Source organism: Salvelinus alpinus, chromosome 9 (genome assembly GCF_045679555.1).
Source record: "Salvelinus alpinus chromosome 9, SLU_Salpinus.1, whole genome shotgun sequence".
NCBI classification, from domain to species: Eukaryota; Metazoa; Chordata; class Actinopteri; order Salmoniformes; family Salmonidae; genus Salvelinus; species Salvelinus alpinus.
This window is the reverse complement of record NC_092094.1, coordinates 10,662,911-10,682,288: the sequence shown is the minus strand read 5'-3', so window position 1 is coordinate 10,682,288 and position 19,378 is coordinate 10,662,911. Positions and strand designations below refer to the sequence as shown.

At 43.4% G+C, this 19,378-nt stretch overlaps 1 protein-coding gene across 2 annotated transcripts; it reads left to right on the top strand.

The window, feature by feature from the left end:
* The first annotated feature begins 110 nt into the window (after nt 1-110).
* On the top strand, nt 111-18,094 carry LOC139584293 (CCR4-NOT transcription complex subunit 4-like). Of its 2 annotated transcripts, none has more exons than XM_071415961.1 (13): nt 111-358; nt 2,165-2,371; nt 2,811-3,008; nt 5,431-5,517; nt 8,860-8,961; nt 9,266-9,391; nt 9,805-9,932; nt 10,075-10,305; nt 12,643-12,700; nt 12,955-13,216; nt 13,792-14,346; nt 14,773-15,036; nt 15,486-18,094. In XM_071415961.1, exons 2-13 carry the CDS (start codon nt 2,198-2,200, stop codon nt 15,875-15,877), a joined length of 2,577 nt encoding a protein of 858 aa, XP_071272062.1. In that variant the 5' UTR covers nt 111-358; nt 2,165-2,197; the 3' UTR covers nt 15,878-18,094. The 2 variants fall into 2 exon arrangements, with proteins under 2 accessions (XP_071272062.1, XP_071272063.1); XM_071415962.1 differs by having other exon boundaries at nt 112-358; nt 14,773-15,033.
* The last annotated feature ends 1,284 nt before the right edge of the window (nt 18,095-19,378 follow it).

The following is a 19,378-nucleotide window of genomic DNA, read 5'->3' as shown; positions in this document are numbered from 1 at the left end:
TATTTCAAATGGCCTATCATAGGAATGTTGACTGAAAATACAATTAACTATATTTCCCACAATGCACTGTTGATAACCTTCTGCGCCGCCGCAGTACGTACTGAATGCTTACTTCATTCACTCCTCCCTATTTTAATGCTAGCTAAAATGGTGGTTAGAGCGTATCTTCTTTACAGATAAAAAAACAAAACAAGAAAAGGACAAAACATCTATCAAGCCTTTTGAATTATAGTCCAATAATAAGCCTAACATAATCTCAAGTGTCTATACAAATCTGGACAGTTCAGAGACATCAGCAATCCCCGCCCAATTTGGTGTGACTGTCCATTTGGAGTGGAATCCCTGTAATACGTACAGGGTAAGTAGCTAGCTAGTCGAAACTATTATTGTAACTGCTGATAATTTCGTGGTAACATAACATTTAGCTCCGTGGTGCATAAACGAATTTATACAGTTTCTGCCTCAATGCCATCCTTTTGCATTGACGCCTAGCTAGTTGTGGATTTAATGAAATGTCAATGGTTTACAGTGTCTGAGTCTGTTAGCTCGCAACCTAACGTTAGTAGGCCGCAGTCGCTAACTAACTAGCTAACTCTGAATGCCAGCCTAGATTCTGAAGTTAGCTTGTTTGCTAATGTTAGCCTTTTAGCATTTTCGTTGGTTAACAAGCTGTCACTTTGTATTCACACGACAGTGCCTGTCATGTGAACGTTGGGTTTTTACTCAAAGCAAAATGTCAAATGGACGGCATTTTACTCGTTGACTTGAGTCTTACTTATATTTTATTGTTTAGGCACCTGACCGGCTTTTTGCGAGCTAACTAACGTATGTTATACCGCGAGCTAACACAGGAGAGAATCATTGCAAACCATTAGCAGCATGCTAACGTTAATTACCTAGCTATTTGGCTTCATAGTATCAGTCATCTGACAATTGCTGCTTATAGTACTTGTACACCTGCATCATTTGAGGGGACAGGGGCGTGAATGTTGGCTATGTCCGCTGTAGTTTAGCAACGGATTTAAATATGCGTTTGACCAATTGTATTGGAAAGTACCTAATGTTAGTTTGTTAACTAGTGTTACCCATGGAGCTAACGTTAGCTAGCATGTAGTCTAGCTAGTTTGTCAATGGCCGTTACTAACGTTAATCAGCTAGCTAGCTCACTGGTAGAGTGACTTCCAGTTTGCAATCTACTTCTATTAAAGACCAGCGCGAACTCCTTAACAAACCCCAATATTCAATAGGCCTGGTTTTAAATCAGTCCTTGATCTATTACAGTTGACAGCTACAAGAAGGTACGCCCTCCTACTGTCAAAACATCACATAATGTGTTTGTGGCTGGCTGTCCTTTCCACAATCTGCTACTTTCGTATCAAGCTGTTGCCAATTGACCTGTAACACAGGCAAAAGTTGGTGATGATCCTCATAACATTCAGCTTAGACTACTAAAATATGAAGACACCAGTACCACTTGTTAAGTGAGCAGATCTGATTTAGGCCTAAGTTTTGCATTGTCACTAGTGTACTATTAATGTTCTCCACTATCCAGATTTCCAATCCAACCTTTTTTATGCGAGTAAAGTATGTCAGATAATGTCTCGACAGGCTTGATGGAAACAGCAGATTTGTTAAATGTATAAAAAAATGTCGACAAAACTAAATCATCTACAAGAGGTGATCTTTTTGTGTTGGTAAAATTAATTATGTGAGAAATGAAGGCGTTTATGTGCAAATATTGATATAACAGCCATATCAAACTAACTTGATGGGAACACATCTCTGGATGGAAAATGCGCACCTTTCTTTTTATGGGGATTTTTGAATATTTGCATGCAAATCTGTTGCCAATTGGATGGAAACCTATCAATTGTTGACCATTTATTTACCTACTTAGAAAATAGTCAAAATAGAGTTTGTGAAAAGCAGAATTACCTTTCCAGTCTATCCTATCTCATCTGCACATGAAAGGAAATGTCTATTTATTGCTGTACTTTTCGACAAGGACTTCCTTTTTATCCATCTCACTGTGTGTGTATCGGTTTTATGTTGTCAATGTTTATTGTTGAATCCTGACTGCACAACACATTTCCCAATTGGGACAATAAAGATAACTTGATATCTTACTAAAGCTCCCATCCCATACTACGCTCCTCCCTCCCAGCCGTGACACCTGCTCCCTTCACCGTGACATAGGATGTCCCACAGCCCCGAGATGAAGGATGACTCTATGGAGTGCCCTTTGTGCATGGAGCCGCTGGAGATTGACGACGTCAACTTCTTCCCCTGCACCTGTGGCTACCAGATCTGCCGCTTCTGCTGGCACCGCATCCGCACAGACGAGAACGGCCTCTGCCCTGCCTGCAGAAAGGTACGTAATCTATCCTAACCCCTAGCCCTTCTGCTAGCACCGCATCCGCACAGACGAGGACGGCCTCTGCCCCGCCTGCAGAAAAAGGCTGGCTCGGTGGGGTTATGGAAGTGTGACCTACAGTCTTTTCAACCCTGTTCCTGGGGAGCTACCCTCCTGTAGGTTTTTGTTTCAATCCCAGTTGTAACTAACCTGATTCAGCTTATCAACCAGCTAATTATTATAATCGGGTGCGCTTGATTACGGTTGGAACGAATACCTACAGGACAGTAGCTCTCCAGGAACAGGGTTGGAGAGTACTGATCTAGTATAATGTAATACTACTTTATTCATCCATCAGAGACAGAAGTGATTCTACTCAGCTCCTAACTCTCACCAGAAGGATATACCTATAGTCTGTACAGGTGAGTTTACCTGTCTATCTGCTCCTACCATCCAGCCGTACCCGGAGGACCCTGCAGTGTACAAGCCCCTGTCACAGGAGGAGATCCAGAGGATAAAGAACGAGAAGAAGCAGAAACAGAACGAGAAGAAGCAGAAGGTGACAGAGAACAGGAAACACCTGGCCAGCGTCAGGGTGGTGCAGAGAAACCTGGTGTTTGTCGTCGGGCTCTCTCAAAGGCTTGCAGATCCAGAGGTGAGACACCTATGAGCTTACTACATTAATATACATTGAGTCTATATTAGATGTTCTTTCCATGACATAGACTGACCAGGTGAAAAGGATGATCCCGTATTGATGTCACTTGTTAAAACTGACCCATGTAGATCATGGGGCAGCAGGTAGTGGTTAGAGCGTTGGGCCAGTAACCTAAAGGTTGCTAGATTGAATCCCCGAGCTGACAAGGTAAAAATCTGTCGTTCTGCCCCTAAACAAGGCAGTTAACCCACTGTTCCTAGGCCGTCATTGTAAATAAGAATTTGTTCTTAACTGACTTGCCTAGTTTAATAAATAAAATTAATGGCAGGAGACGGGTTAAATATTTTCAAAGCTTTGAGACAATTGAGACATGGATTGTGTATGTGTGCCATTCAGAAGGTGAAAGAGCATGACAAAGTGAAGTGCCTTTGAATGGGGTATGGTAGTAGGTGCCAGGCCAACTGGTTTGTGTCAAGAACTGCAATGCTGCTGAGTTTTTCACGCTCAACAGTTTCCTGTGTGTATAAAGAACAGTCCACCACCCAATGGACATCCAGCCAACACGACACAACTGTAGGAAGCATTGGAGTCAACATGGGCCAGTATTCCTGTGGAACGCTTTCAACACCTTGTAGAGTGTGTCCTGGTGAATTGAGGCTGTTCTGGGGGCAAAAGGGGAGGTGTTCCTAATGTTTGGTATACTCAGTGTAGATATACTATATCAGTATAGGCCAATCAATCAAATGTATTTGTAAAGCCCTTCGTACATCAGCTGATGTCACAAAGTGCTGTACAGAAACCCAGCCTAAAACCCCAAACAGCAAACAATGCAGGTGTAGAAGCACGTGGCTAGGAAAAACTCTCTAGAAAGGCCAGAACCTAGGAAGAAACCTAGAGGAACCAGGCTATGGGGGTTTGGCCAGTCCTCTTCTGGCTGTGCCGGGTGGAAATTATAACAGAACATGGCCAAGATGTTCAAATGTTCATAGATGACCAGCAGGGTCAAATAATAATAATCACAGTGGTTGTCGAGGGTGCAACAGGTCAGCACCTCAGGAGTAAATGTCAGTTGGATTTTCATAGCCGATCATTCAGAGTATCCTGATCTTTTTAGTTTTTGTTAAGGTGGCAAAATTCCAGGAAACTTTCCAGAATCCTACCACTAGGATTTTTGGAAAACCTGGGAAGTTTGTGAGTTTCCTGAATTTGGCATCCCTAGTTGAAGTACCCTTTTTGAGGATTTTCCTCTTGAAGCCTCATCGACCCAGAGGTGAGTCCATCATCAATAGTGTAGGAGACATCTAGGTAATTAGTTGTTTTTAGTATGTCCATATTTTCTCATCTGATTTCAGCTAATTGCCATAGGTTTCTTCTATAAGTAACGTGATATACTATCCCATCCCTTCTACAGTTAACCCATGCATACTTTTTTTTTTTGCCTGGGAAATAGTTTTTTTGCTGCTTATGCGCTGAGTACATAGTTTTATCGTAGAGTATTTGACGTCCACAGATGCAGGTGGAGATCAAAAGCACTTAGCACATTGATTGGAAATAGTTTTTAACACGTCGCGTTAAATCTACTGACGTCCCCGCTCCTCCACTTTGCTTCAGTCATTTTAAAGAGATACTGCGAGATTTCGAGACTTGGGGTTGTATTTCTCATAGAGATGTATAGAGGTCACAATTGTTGTATCTGTCCCATTATGGTGTCTGTGAGCCTGTGGGAAATGCCATTGAGACGGATACAAAGTTGCGATCTCTATACATCTCTATGCTACAATGGGACAGAAAATGAGGAAGTGGATCATCTATTTTTTTTATGGTTATCACTAAAATGTATGAATTTATAAAATATTGATTACTATGTGTAGATTATTAGCATTAATAAATAACTACCCCAGCTTTACGGTAGTTAGATTTATTTTCCTGCTTTTGAGAGGAGCTGGCTACTGTACCGGGAGACTTCCAGCAATTGCGCTAAACTAACTTCAATCATCTCAACTGCACACAGAGACATAAAAATTGTATCCATGAGTTGTTCACTCCAACCCTGTTCCTGGAGAGCTACGGTCCTGTAGGTTTTCACTCCAACCCTAGTCTAACACACCTGACTCTAATAATTAGTTGGTTGATAAGCTGAATCAGGTTAGTTATAATTGGGGTCTGAGTTAAAACCTGAAGGGGGGGGTTGCTTTCCAGGAACAGGGTCGGTGTGAACCTAAAGGAGGGGTTGCTCTCCAGGAAAAGCGTTGGAGCCCTGCTTTAAGTGGTTGGACAAAGATATTCAGAATTTCATCTCACTATTCTGTTACTTGATCATATTTCTGGTTTACTGACCTAGCTATATTTGTTTTCCCTCAACTGTATTTATGAAGCTTTGTTTGTGAAAAATGTCTCATCTCTATTAATTTCTGCACAGGTTCTAAAAAGGCCAGAGTATTTTGGGAAGTTTGGGAAAATACACAAGGTGGTCATCAACAACAGCACATCATATGCAGGTTCACAGGTAAGAACTGGTTCTGTGTGGCTCACTTGGGAGGAGGGTGGCTCACTTGGGTTGGCAACGGGGAACAGTCGTGGGTTCTATCGCCATAAGGATCACATACTAAAATATATACAGTACCAGTCAAAAGTTTAGAACACCTACTCATTCAAGGGTTTTTCTTTATTTTTTACTATTTTCCACATTGTGAAATAATAGTGAAGACATCAAAACTATGAAATAACACACATGGAATCATGTAGTAACCAAAAAAGTATAAAACAAATCAAAATATATTTTGTATTCTTCAAAGTAGCCACCCTTTGCCTTGATGACAGCTTTGCACACTCTTGGCATTCTGTCAACCAGCTTGACCTGGAATGCTTTACCCACAGTTTTGAAAGGGGTTCCCACATATGCTGAGCACTTGTTGGCTGCTTTTCCTTGACTCTGCGGTCCAACTCATCCCGAACCATCTCAATTGGGTTGAGGTCGGGTGATTGTGGAGGCCAAGTCATCTGATGCAGCACTCATCACTCTCCTTCTTGGTCAAATAGCCCTTACACAGCCTGGAGGTGTGTTGGGTCATTGTCCTGTTGAAAAACAAATTATAGTCCCACTAAGCGCACACCAGATGGGATGGCGTATCGCTGCAGAATGCTGTGGTAGCCATGCTGGTTAGGTGTGCCTTGAATTCTAAATAAGTCACTGACAGTGTCACCAGCAAAGCACCATCACATCTTCTCCTCCTCCCTCCTCCATGCTTCACGGTGGCAACCACACATGCGGAGATCATCCGTTCACCTAATCTGCGTCTCACAAAGACACGGCGGTTGGAACCAAAAATATACAATTTGGACTCATCAGACCAAAGGACAGATTTCTACCGGTCTTAAGTCCATTTCTTTCGTTTCTTGGGCCAAGCAAGTATCCTTCTTATTGGTGTCCTTTAGAAGTGGTTTATTTGCTGCAATTTCTGAGGCTGGTAACTCTAATGAACGTATCCTCTGCAGCAGAGGTAACTCTGGGTTTTCCTTTCCTGTGGTGGTCCTGATCAGGGCCAGTTTCATCATAGCGCTTGATGTTTTTTTGCGACTGCACTTGAAATTTCAAGAACTTTGAACGTTTTCAGAATTGACTGACCTTCATGTCTTAAAGTAATGATGGACTGTCCTTTCTCTATACAGTGGGGAGAACAAGTATTTGATACACTGCCGATTTTGCAGGTTTTCCTACTTACAAAGCATGTAGAGGTCTGTAATTTTTATCATAGGTACACTTCAACTGTGAGAGACGGAATCTAAAACAAAAATCCAGAAAATCACATTGTATGATTTTTAAATAATTAATTTGCATTTTATTGCATGACATAAGTATTTGATCACCTACCAACCAGTAAGAATTCCGGCTCTCACAGACCTGTTAGTTTTTCTTTAAGAAGCCCTCCTGTTCTCCACTCATTACCTGTATTAACTGCACCTGTTTGAACTCGTTACCTGTATAAAAGACACCTGTCCACACACAATCAAACAGATTCCAACCTCTCCACAATGGCCAAGACCAGAGAGCTGTGTAAGGACATCAGGGATAAAATTGTAGACCTGCACAAGACTGGGATGGGCTACAGGACAATAGGCAAGCAGCTTGGTGAGAAGGAAACAACTGTTGGCGCAATTATTAGAAAATGGAAGAAGTTCAAGATGACGGTCAATCACCCTCGGTCTGGGGCTCCATGCAAGATCTCACCTCGTGGGGCATCAATGATCATGAGGAAGGTGAGGGATCAGCCCAGAACTACACGGCAGGACCTGGTCAATGACCTGAAGAGAGCTGGGACCACAGTCTCAAAGAAAACCATTAGTAACACACTACGCCGTCATGGATTAAAATCCTGCAGCGCACGCAAGGTCCCCCTGCTTAAGCCAGTGCATGTCCAGGCCTGTCTGAAGTTTGCCAATGACCATCTGGATGATCCAGAGGAGGAATGGGAGAAGGTCATGTGGTCTGATGAGACAAAAATAGAGCTTTTTGGTCTAACTCCACTCGCCGTGTTTGGAGGAAGAAGAAGTATGAGTACAACCCCAAGAACACCATCCCAACCGTGAAGCATGGAGGTGGAAACATCATTCTTTGGGGATGCTTTTCTGCAAAGGGGACAGGACGACTGCACCGTATTGAGGGGAGGATGGATGGGGCCATGTATCGCGAGATCTTGGCCAACAACCTCCTTCCCTCAGTAAGAGCATTGAAGATGGGTCGTGGCTGGGTCTTCCAGCATGACAACGACACGAAGCACACAGCCATGGCAACTAAGGAGTGGCTCCGTAAGAAGCATCTCAAGGTCCTGGAGTGGCCTAGCCAGTCTCCAGACCTGAACCCAATAGAAAATCTTTGGAGGGAGCTGAAAGTCCGTATTGCCCAGCGACAGCCCCGAAACCTGAAGGATCTGGAGAAGATCTGTAGGGAGGAGTGGGCCAAAATCCCTGCTGCAGTGTGTGCAAACCTAGTCAAGAACTACAGGAAACGTATGATCTCTGTAATTGCAAACAAAGGTTTCTGTACCAAATATTAAGTTCTGCTTTTCTGATGTATCAAATACTTATGTCATGCAATAAAATGCAAATTAATTACTTAAAAATCATACAATGTGATTTTCTGGATTTTTGTTTTAGATTCCGTCTCTCACAGTTGAAGTGTACCTATGATAAAAATTACAGACCTCTACATGCTTTGTAAGTAGGAAAACCTGCAAAATCGGCAGTGTATCAAATACTTGTTCTCCCCACTGTACTTATATGAGCTGCTCTTGGCATAATATGGACTTGGTCTTTTACCAAAGAGTGCTATCTTCTGTATACCACACCTACATTGTCACTCAACTGATTGGCTCAATGCATTAAGAAGGAAAGTCCACAAATTAACTTTTAAGGAACACCTGTTAATTGAAATGCATTCCAGGTGACTACCTCATGAAGCTGGTTGAGAGAATGCCAAGAGTGCAAAGCGGTCATCAAGGTTACTTTGATGAATCGGAGATTTAACACTTGGTTACTACATGATTCGATATGTGTTATTAAATATTTTTGATATCTTCACTATTATTCTACAATGTAGAAAATATAAAGAAAAACGCTTGAATGGGTAGGTGTTCAAACTTTCGACTGGTACTGTACATACTCACTGTACTGTCAATTACTTTGGAGAAAAGTGTCAGATCATAAAAAGTGGGATTGAATTTAAAAGCAGGTGGGTTCCTCTCAAATGTAAATAGTCAGGTTGTTACACACACTACATCTCTAATAAAAAGCTGTGTGTTTTCTTACGACCTATTCTGAATATTATTATTATAACTTTTCTGATCCACAGGGTCCCAGTGCCAGTGCCTATGTCACCTATATCCGCTCTGAAGACGCCCTCAAAGCAATACAATGTGTAAACAATGTAGTGGTGGACGGCAGAACACTCAAGGTGACCGAAACAGACATTCAGGGCCAGTTTCTTGGACACAAATTAAACCAAATTCTGGATAACAATTCTCAATTGAGAAATTCCATTGAAGGTGCTTTTTAGTCCAGGACTATGCTTAATCTGTCTGGGAAACTGGTCCTAGACGTAACTGTTGACTTATTGTAAGGAACGTTATCAAATAAAGTACTGTCTTAAATGCCATATGACCTTTGTCTTATATGTAATAATATGATTTAAAGGGCAACAACTGAAGAGAACATTCATCAACACATTTTTCACTCATAATACATTTTTTTAAATGCAGGCTTCTTTAGGTACAACAAAATACTGCAGTTACTTCCTCAAAAGCATGCAGTGTCCCAAACCAGACTGTATGTATCTACATGAGCTGGGGGACGAGGCAGCTAGCTTTACTAAAGAGGAGATGCAGGTAAAAAAATATATATATATTATTATTCTTCCTGTGTGATTTGTTGGTGGGTGAATAGAGATGCCTAACAACTTTCTCTTGACTTCATGTACTGTTCTTGCCTGTGTGTATACCTTGTCCCAGGTTAGATCTGGTTCTTTATTTCCTCTTGGATGTTTTAGTATCTGCCTTTTCAACCATGTTCTTACTTCAAGTGACTTTGGACCTCAGCGTTAATGTTATTTGAAGCTAGCCTGGTCCCAGATTTGTTTATGCTGTATAGCTGATTCCTAATGTCGTTGTCATGCTAGATCTGGGTATAGGTGGAAGCTGCGACACAGTTGAATTGAGTAGGTGTCTGTGGTGAACAGTGGGAGCGTTGTGTGTTATGATTCACTGCTTAAATTACTTAACGTTACTATGTTTGTCCTTAGGCCGGGAAACACCAAGAATACGAGCAGACACTACTCCAGGACCTCTACAAAATGAACCCCAGCTTTCTACAAACGTCAACGTGTGCAGGGGAAAAGTCAAAAAGCAGATCTTCAAATTCTACACAAAGGTATGTTCGGTATTTTGGCTCTCCCCAACAGCAAATATTTGCCCTGGAGGCTGTGGCACTAACCACTTGACCACCTGAGGCTTCTATCGATTTCGACCACACAACATCTCTTTATTGGATGTTTGTCCATGTATCACAACAGACCCAACAATGGCAAAGATGGGTGGCCGATTCTATCGCAGTACGGTGGCAAACTGGCCAATGGCCTGTCGGAGGACAGGAAGTCTCCTCCGCTGCTAGACTGCTGCCTGGACCCAGAGGGCATGACCTCCGATGGGTTAGGACTTGGCCTGGGGCTGGACACCGAGCTGGGGATGGGGTCTGGTCAGGGTGCTGCCCTGTCCCCCTTCTCCTCTAACTGTGACAGCAACAGGTAATATGGAACAGGGCTTCTCAAACTTTTTGGGTCATGGACCACTTTTGTGATAGCACCCCCTCATAATCAGAACATTACTCGAGTGCCATTTAAAAAATAGCCTACAAGGAATTTTACTATGACATCTGCATTACATGGCCAGACGAACCAATTCTCAGCCCAGAGGAAGGAACATTTTAAAAGGCCCGCATTTTGGCATCGGAGAGAAAATATTTCAGATTTAAAGCGAATTTTCCGTAATTCTACACTTTTTGGTCATGGGGCAGGTATTATTATAATTTTTTTCAGCTGTCAAGCTAATATCCTACAATTCTACACATTTTGCCATGAGGCAGAGAACTTTCCAGTTTTTAAAACTTAAATTACAGTGCAGTAAATAAAAATTGGGGGAGGAATAGTATTGAGTTTAAAAATGTATAATTGGAGTGCTGTGGATACCAATATGTCTGTGAGCCTCCGAGGCCCATGTTGCCCATGTATGTTGAACATAAATGATAGATTAATAATATTACACTTTTTAAATTTATTCCATGGATCCCTTGGCCAAAATTCTCTTTTGTAATATTCATTAAATAAATTGTGTGTGGGGATAGGTGGATGCATATAGATCGAGAGATCTGGCCACAGACCCGCTGCAGTACCTGGATCCCACTTTGAGAACCCCTGATATGCAGTGCCTTCAGAAAGTATTCATACCCCTTGACTTATTCCACATTTTTGTTGTTACAGCCTGAATTCAAAATGGATACACCATAGTGACAATGGAAACAACATGTTTTTAGAAATTGGTGCAAATTTATTGAAAATAAAATGCATAAATATCTCATTTACTTAAGTATTCACACCCCTGAATCATCTTTGGCAGTGATTTACAGCTTTCTTGGTCAATCTATAAGAGCTTTCCACACCTGGATTATACACTATTTGCCTACTTATTATTTTCAAAATTCTTCAAGCTCTGTCAAATTGGTTGTTGATCATTGCTAGACAACCATTTTCAGGTTTTGCCATGGATTTTCAGGTAGATTTAAATCAAAACTGTAACTCGGCCACTCAGGAACATTAGCTGTTTTCTTGGTAAGCAAATCCAGTGTAGATTTTGCCTTGTGTTTTAGGTTATTGCTGAAAGGTAAATTCATTCCCAGTGTTTCGTGGAAAGCAGACTGTACAAGGTTTTCCACCAGGATTTTGCCTGTGCTCAGCTCCGTTCCGTTTTTTTTTTTTTTTTTTTATCCTGAAAAACTCCCCATTCCTTAACGATTACAAGCACAGCCATAACGTTATGCAGCCACCATGCTTGAAAATATGTAGCGGTACTCAGTAATGTGCTCTATTGGATTTGTCCCAAACGTAACACTTTCTGTTCAAGACAAAAACGGGAATTGCTTACCACATTTTTTTTTTGTTGCAGTATTACTTTAGTGCCTTATTGCAAACAGGATGCATGTTTTGGAATCTTATTTTTTCCTGTACAGCCTTCCTTTTCACTCTGTCATTTAGGTTAGTATTGAGGAGTAACTACAATGTATGTTGTGGATCCAGTTTTCTGCTATCACAGCCATTAAACTCTGTTTTAAATTCACCATTGACCTCGTGGTGAAATCCCTGAAATTGTGAGGCATTGGAAAACCTCCCTGGTCTTTGTGGTTGAATCTGTTTGAAATTCACTGCTCAACTGAGGGACCTTACAGATAATTCTATGTGTGTACAGAAATTAGGTAGTCATTCAAAAATCATGTTAAACTCTATTGCACACAGAGTCGATGCACCTTATTATGTGACTTGTGAAGCACATTGTTACTCCTGAACTTATTTAAGCTTGCCATAACAGAGTTTGAATACTTATTGACTCAAGACATTTTAACTTATATTTTTTTATTAATTTGTAAAAACATTATTCCACTTTGATTATGGGTTATTGTATGTAGGCCAGTGACCCCCCAAAAATCTACATTTTATCAATTTACAAAATGTGTAAAGTCATGGGTGAGACTACTTTCTGAATGCGCTGTAGAAGAATAAGACTTTATTAGTCCATTTTACAATGACAACAGAAATGTTGACATGTCACAGGCAATATATACTGCAGGGTTAAACCAAGCTTACTGAGAAGGCAGGCAGTACTATTCTGTACTGCATGGTTACACATTCACTATAGTTGCTGGAAATGTGCTGAAAAGGGCTGTGTGAACAGAGAATCCAAGCCAGCCTAGTTTGGTTCAGGTCAGAACAATAGAGTGAAAAGGTTATAACGCACAGGCCAAACTGGTCTCCTTTTGGTCCGTTTTAAATGCTGGTGGTGGGCCATGAAGATCATAGTCTGTTTCTCTTTAGTCCCAGCGACAAACTTCCGGAATCAATAAGTATGGTGAATGGAGAGACTTTACAACAGGTACGAAGACCTTTACTAATGACTTAATTTCACATGTAGAAGTACAGAAATATGTTTTTTTAAATGTGTTTTCAAGATTTGTGTATAGATAATTACTATATTACATGAAGAACATATTGACGTTATTTAGGGAAATGATTGTTAAGTATATACAGAGTATACAGTTTGTTCTGAGCCATTTTCAAATATAGCTGATTATTTCTTACAAATGTTACATTGTCACAGACATTACCAATGTCCCCTCCCCTCTCCAGATGCCTAACAGTGAGTCCCCCTCCTCTCCTCCGGGGCTGACCAGACCCCCCAGCAGTCTGGTGGTTCCTATCAGTGTAGTGGACCTCACCGCCCGCTCGCCCTTCGAGGGGGCTGCTGCAGAGTCCCAGTCCTTGTTCTCAGACAACAGTAATTTCAGACAACCCAACCCCATCCCGTCTGGCCTGCCCCCCTTCCCTAACACACCTAGAGGGGGATCCGACTGGCCCATGACCCCTGAACCACAGAGCCTCTTCGCATCAGGTGGGTTGTGTGGGGTAGACACTGAGACACAAACACTGTTTAGTGGACAATGCTTCCTTTAACAGTGCAGTGTCGCCTCCCGGGTGGCGCAGTGGTCTAAGGCACTGCATCACTGTGCCACCAGAGATTCTGGGTTTGAGCCCAGGCTCTGTCGCAGCCGGCCGTGACCGGGAGGCCCATGGGGCGGCGCAAAATTGGCCCAGCGTCGTCCGGGTTAGGGAGGGTTTGGCCGGCAGGGATATCCTTGTCTCATCGCGCACTAGCGAATCCTGTGCGGGCCAGGCGCAGTGCACGCTGACATGGTCGCCAGGTGTACGGTGTTTCCTCTGCCACATTGGTGCGGCTGGCTTCCGGGTTGGATGTGTATTGTGTCGAGAAGCAGTGCGGCTAGGTTGAGTTGTGTTTCGGAGGACGCATGGCTCTCGACCTTCGCCTCTCCCAACCAATTGGACACCACAAAATTGGGGATAAAAAAGGGGTAAAAAAATTAAAACTGTGCAGTGTCTGCTCCACTGCGTTTCAGCTTTGAAACATAACCACTAGATAAGTTTTCCATGGTTCTCTCCCTTCCCCAGACACAATACCGGTCTCGTCCTCCACAGACTGGCAGGCTGCATTCGGCTTCGGCTCCTCATCCAAGACACAACAGCAGGACGACGACCTAGGCTTCGACCCCTTCGACATCACGCGCAAGGCCCTGGCTGACCTCATAGAGAAGGAGCTGTCAGTCCAGGACCAGCTCAGTCCGCTGGGGTCCCCCGGCCCCTTCAGCCTCCACCACCCCGGGTCACACCACGGCCTTCACGTGTCTCCCTCCAACCCCAACCATTTCCCCAGCAGCATTGGACCTCCACCCCGACTTTCTCAGCTCCACCAAAGGCAAATTTATAGTTCCTTTAGTTTCCCTGGTTCCCAGAGTCAGAGTAGTCATCATGGTGGAAGTCAGGCTGCCCAGGCCGCCACTGCCTCTCGGCATCCCTGGATGGACATGTCTCCCTCGGCACGCAGCAATAATCACCTCTCACACTTGAACCACTCGGCCAATGCTGGAGGGGGACACGGAAACTTCCTGGACTTGAGCATGCCTCCTCAGCGCCACAGTACAGGGCTGGGAGGGATCCCCATATCAGGTAGGTTGTTATAAGACCCTGGCTCTGTCTTCTGGGAGTGTTGAGGTTAGGAGTCAGTTATGTCTTGTCTCAATTCAGGAAGTAAACAAAACTTGAAATTGGCATTTCAGTTTAAATCCTGAATGGACTGAATTGAAATTCAGTTTACCCCAAACCTGTTTGAGTCATGTTTAATACAGTCTGTCCAGTATGACTGTAACAAGCATTGAATGTCAAAACATGTCATCGTTTTGCCTATTTCTTCCATGTTTCCTGCAAGGTCAAAATGACAAATTACATGTAGATGTAGTTGTGTTTTGGCCACAAGATGGCAGTCCAAAGCCACCTGAAGATGTGGATTAATCAAAAATCTATATTAAATGAAGCAAATCAGCACTGCTTATTTTCTAATTTGTCCGTAATTAAATAAATATGTTCTCTCTCTAGAAAGCAGCTGTTCTATAGACGGCCTCAATGTGAAAGAATGGCAGGCTGGCCTGAGAGCTCTCCTCCCCAACATCAACATCAACTTCGGCGGTCTCCCCAACTCCTCCTCTTCCTCCTCCTCCTCCTCGTCCTCCAGTGTGAACCACATCGGGCGGCCCAACCACCTGGGGGGCCCAGGGGGGCTCCACGGGACAGGGGGACTATCACACAGCCTCAGCTGGGACGGTACGGCCAGCTGGATGGACCCAGCCATCATCACAGGTAGTGAGTAACCCCAGACGTATTTATTACACGGGTACAATACGATGATGATAATGACTTTATTCTGTCATATATAACATGTAGATATCTAACAACTATTTACATTAACTTATTAAGATAGGTTTGAAAGTGTTATAAGCAGAGTTGGACATGTCATCTTTATTTAGCCAGGATACTCTACTCACCAACAATAGTCACTGTTCTCCAGGGAGATCTGTAGACAGCACTAAAGATACTAAATGGAAGTGCGTCTCCTACACCATGGTTTCTCCAACTGGTTCCGAGGGCTCCCTCTAGGTGCACGTTTTGGTTTTTGCCCTAATCAAAGGCTGATGATGAGTTGGGTATTTGAATCTGCTGTGTGGTGCTAGGGCAAAAACCAAAGCATGCAGAGTTTGGGAAACTCTGTCCTACAGTTCCCACTCACTCACCCATCTCTCTTCTCTCTTCAGGCATCCCAGCCTCGACAGGTAACAGTTTAGACCTTTTCCAAGAGGACCAGAACCCTCCCCATTGGCTCAAGTCCCTCCAGGCCCTGACAGAGATGGACGGCCCTGCCCTGCCTAGCTCCTCTCTCCCCCAGCAGCCCCAGAACCAGCATCACCAGTCCCTCCACAGCCACCACCACGGCCTCCTAGACCAGGCTGCCTCACACCCACACCTCCCCCTCCACCACAGAGCTGGCTCCGGCTGGGCCCCTTACCTTCCCAGCCTGGCCCAACCCACACAGGCCAACCCCAGCCAGTTTCACAGCCCTCCTCCAGGCTTCCAGACAGCCTTCAGACCCCCAGGCCAGAGCGCTACAGAGCTGCTAAACAGCACCACCGCTGGGGACCGACACTAAAGACAGATTACAACAGTGTCCCAACCCGATACAGATACAGTGTACACACACCAATCTGCAGATTATCAAATTATGAAAAATTATTAGCTAACAAAATAACAAGGCTGCTTTCTTTGTCCTTTCAACTTCTATCTTTTTTTTTTTTTGAAAACTGACGGCCTGTTTGTTCCTTTGTTTTTTTTCGTGGCAAATGACATGCATTGCTAGGTACCCTCCCTTTTGGTCTGCTACCGACCAAGTCAATGCCTTACTGTGAGCTCCAGTAGTCAGGGGTGTGTTCAGTAGTAGTGAAACATTTTTAAACGGAAAGTGTTCCTTATTGGACAGATAAATCCATGTAGTCCCTGCCGGTTTCACTTCGTTTGGTGCATAATGAATATGACCCAGGTGAATTGTTTGGGATCAGACACTGCTGTGAGCTTCACTTGAGGTCCGTCCTTTATGATCTAGACGAGCACGAAGAACAGGAGCACTGCTAGGTTTGTTGACACCAAAGTCGATAACTACAAACGGCACAGGAAACAAGACTAACGTGGGTAATTTTATGAAGTCAACTCGTGATTAAATATGAAGTGGGTGAATGAAGTGAAGTCACGATTACTCTTTTGAGGATGAAGCAACAAAAGGAATGGAAAATCTGCTCTTAAAGCTTTGCCCCAAATACCCTCATCCTCCCCACTTTCAACAGAACAGGAGACCTGAATGAAACTTTACGCTCCCTCGCTGCAGAGAAACCCTGGAGTGGTTAACTTTGGGCATGTGAGAAAATGCCTCAGTTTAACGGTTTAAGAGGTACGGTTGAGAATCTTTAGAGAAGTATTGTTGAGGGACTTGTTGTAGTTGGTTCAGATGACATGAAATTCTGCAGACAGAGATGGGCAGACTAAGACGTTAGGAGGGGTGAGTTAAGGGCACAGGCAGGCTATACATGCTACGGTTGCCATGTTAGACACGGTCACAATGGTGACGTTCCAGGCCGACTAGATTGTAGTAGTGCTGCACTCAATGCAGCAACCAATGATCGGCCTTTGAAGTCGGTGTCAGACTGCTATATCATATGTGGTTAGCTGAGAACTGATCAGCTATAGCTGATTTAACTGGTTAGCTGAGAACACCTATCCAGGCATTGTGAGATCTGGCAGGCGACTGCAATGTAGTTTGCCTGGAACTGGCCGAACCAATGACTTGTCTCATGCAGGTCATTAAAACCAACGTTCTTCCCTTTGGGGTCAGGGGTCATGGTGCCCCATCCTGTAGTAGAGGGAAGATTCAGTTGAACCTCTGTATCAGAGGAAGTAGCACCACCTAACAGGAGGGCTGGCTGACAGGGGTTAAAGAGTCTCGCCACTGTTCTCGGGTCGGAAGAAGAATAGGCCAAGACTCGCGATACCAAACCTCGGCACGTTAAGTGCTAATTCTGGTGAAACAGAGCGGTTGGCGTCGAAGCTAGAACAAAGTACAATATTTAAAGACTGTTGGTAGGGAAGTTACAGGCTAATACTGGGACATCCTGAAATCCAGGATTTGGTCTTATACACAGTGCCACTGTGTGGCACCTCCAGTAGCTTAACCCTTATCAGGAGAACTACCAGAAAGCAGACAAAACAGAGAAATGAAGGGGTTGATGAAAAGGCTTCCAAGATATGCAGGTCAAAACTAATACTAATAAGGGTAGCCAATAGCGTTAAAAGTTTCCGCCTTGTTAGACCCGTGAGGGCTTTCAACGAGGCCTTACCATGAATTAATGAGAGGCGCTTGAGTGATTGGCAAGGGAAATAGTGTCACAATGTTCTGATATGTATCTGTATAAAACGTGTGAGAATGGAAATAATGCAATGTGAAATCGTAAAGTGCTACAAGACGAGCTGACAAACGACGGCTTGCAATTTAATCCAAGGAGCTCTCTGCCTTTCTCTGGGCCAAGAGAATTAATAACCTCTCCTCCCTTCACAGCCTCTTTCTTTTAGTCTTAACTCATGATCTCTCCATCTTTCTCTCTCTCGCTCTGTTCATCTCTCTCTCTTTCTCCTGCTGTCCCCTATTAAAGACAGTATTCACCAGAAACAAGAACTGATCCAGGAGAAACCAACATACTCAGTCGTACTACCGTGGTTTTAAACATGATGCTGAGTTAAACACTCAGTGAGGAGCTTAAAGGAATTGAACTGTCCTCTGCAGGTCTGGAAAAAGAAACCTTAAATAAAACGAAAAAACTCAGTGCTCCATTTGGCTCTTTTTGTTTCACAGATTCACACTTTGTCACGTTTCCTTGTCGTTAAAGTATTACATTGACTGTTCTTAACTGTCATAACATGTTGATACAACCAGTGTTAAAACTCGTAAGGTCTGTTTCCTGGACACGGATTAAATCCTATCCTGGACTAAAACCCTATTTCAATGGAGAATGTTCATTGAGCATGCTTTCTACTCCAGCGCTAGACTTGTTCTGCGCCCGGGAAACAGACCCCTAATGTTTCTGATGTAACGTAAGCTTGATCTCCACAGGAAACAGACCCCTAGTGTTTCTGATGTAACGTAAGCTTGATCTCCACAGTGCGAAGACCTGCATTTTAAGACCAGTAGAAAATTTGAATGAACTTAAATGTGACACCACAAAAACTCAAGTCAATGAATCGTTACTTAAATGTTAAAGAGAGATTTCTTCAGGACTGTATTTTTACTTTCTCTCCACTAGGGGGCAGAGTCTTCACTCCCTGCTGAGGCTCTGCAACCCACATTTAGGATGTATCCCAAATGGCCCCCTATTCCCTATATAGTGCACTACTTTTGACCAGAGCCCTGTATTGTACTACAGAGGGAATAGGATGCAGTTTGAGACGGAGACCCTGTCTACCCCGACAAAAGTTGGGAGAGCTCAGTGGGATGTTGACGCTCAGGTACTGAAGGTTATCTCTGAGTACATTGTGTCTTCGTTGTTTATCCCCTGTAAAACCCCTGTAATTGTTTTTAAATCTATCCCAACTGATATCAAATTGACATTGTCCTACATTGATTTATTGGCTTTGAAAAGCTGGCAGGAGTATGTGGCCAACTAGATGGTGCTCTGAGAGGTAGGGGGTGTGTGTTCTTGCATACTGTATGCAGTCCTCACCCACCTCCTGTGCAGTGCAACCTGGCCCACGCAGCCAGCCAGCCTATGCAGTACTATGTAGATACCTGCAGCAGAATAGCAGTGTACTGCTATAGCTCACTGTCCTGTAGGACCTCTGACAGATTAAAGGTAACAGTGGGGGAACTGATCCTGTGACATCACTACTGTCCAGTTATGTACTGTGGAGACAGAATCACGGTGTGACTTCAACACCTCACGCTGGTAGAATAATGTTTACCTTTATAATTTAATGAATGTCTTTTGTATTAGTTACATAAGGGATAGTCAAGGATATGCTAATGCTTCATGACTTTATAAGAATCCAACACCGATTATTGTTTTACTTCCTGTCTTTCCTGTGAGATCTCACTCCATGCGTTAATTCATGT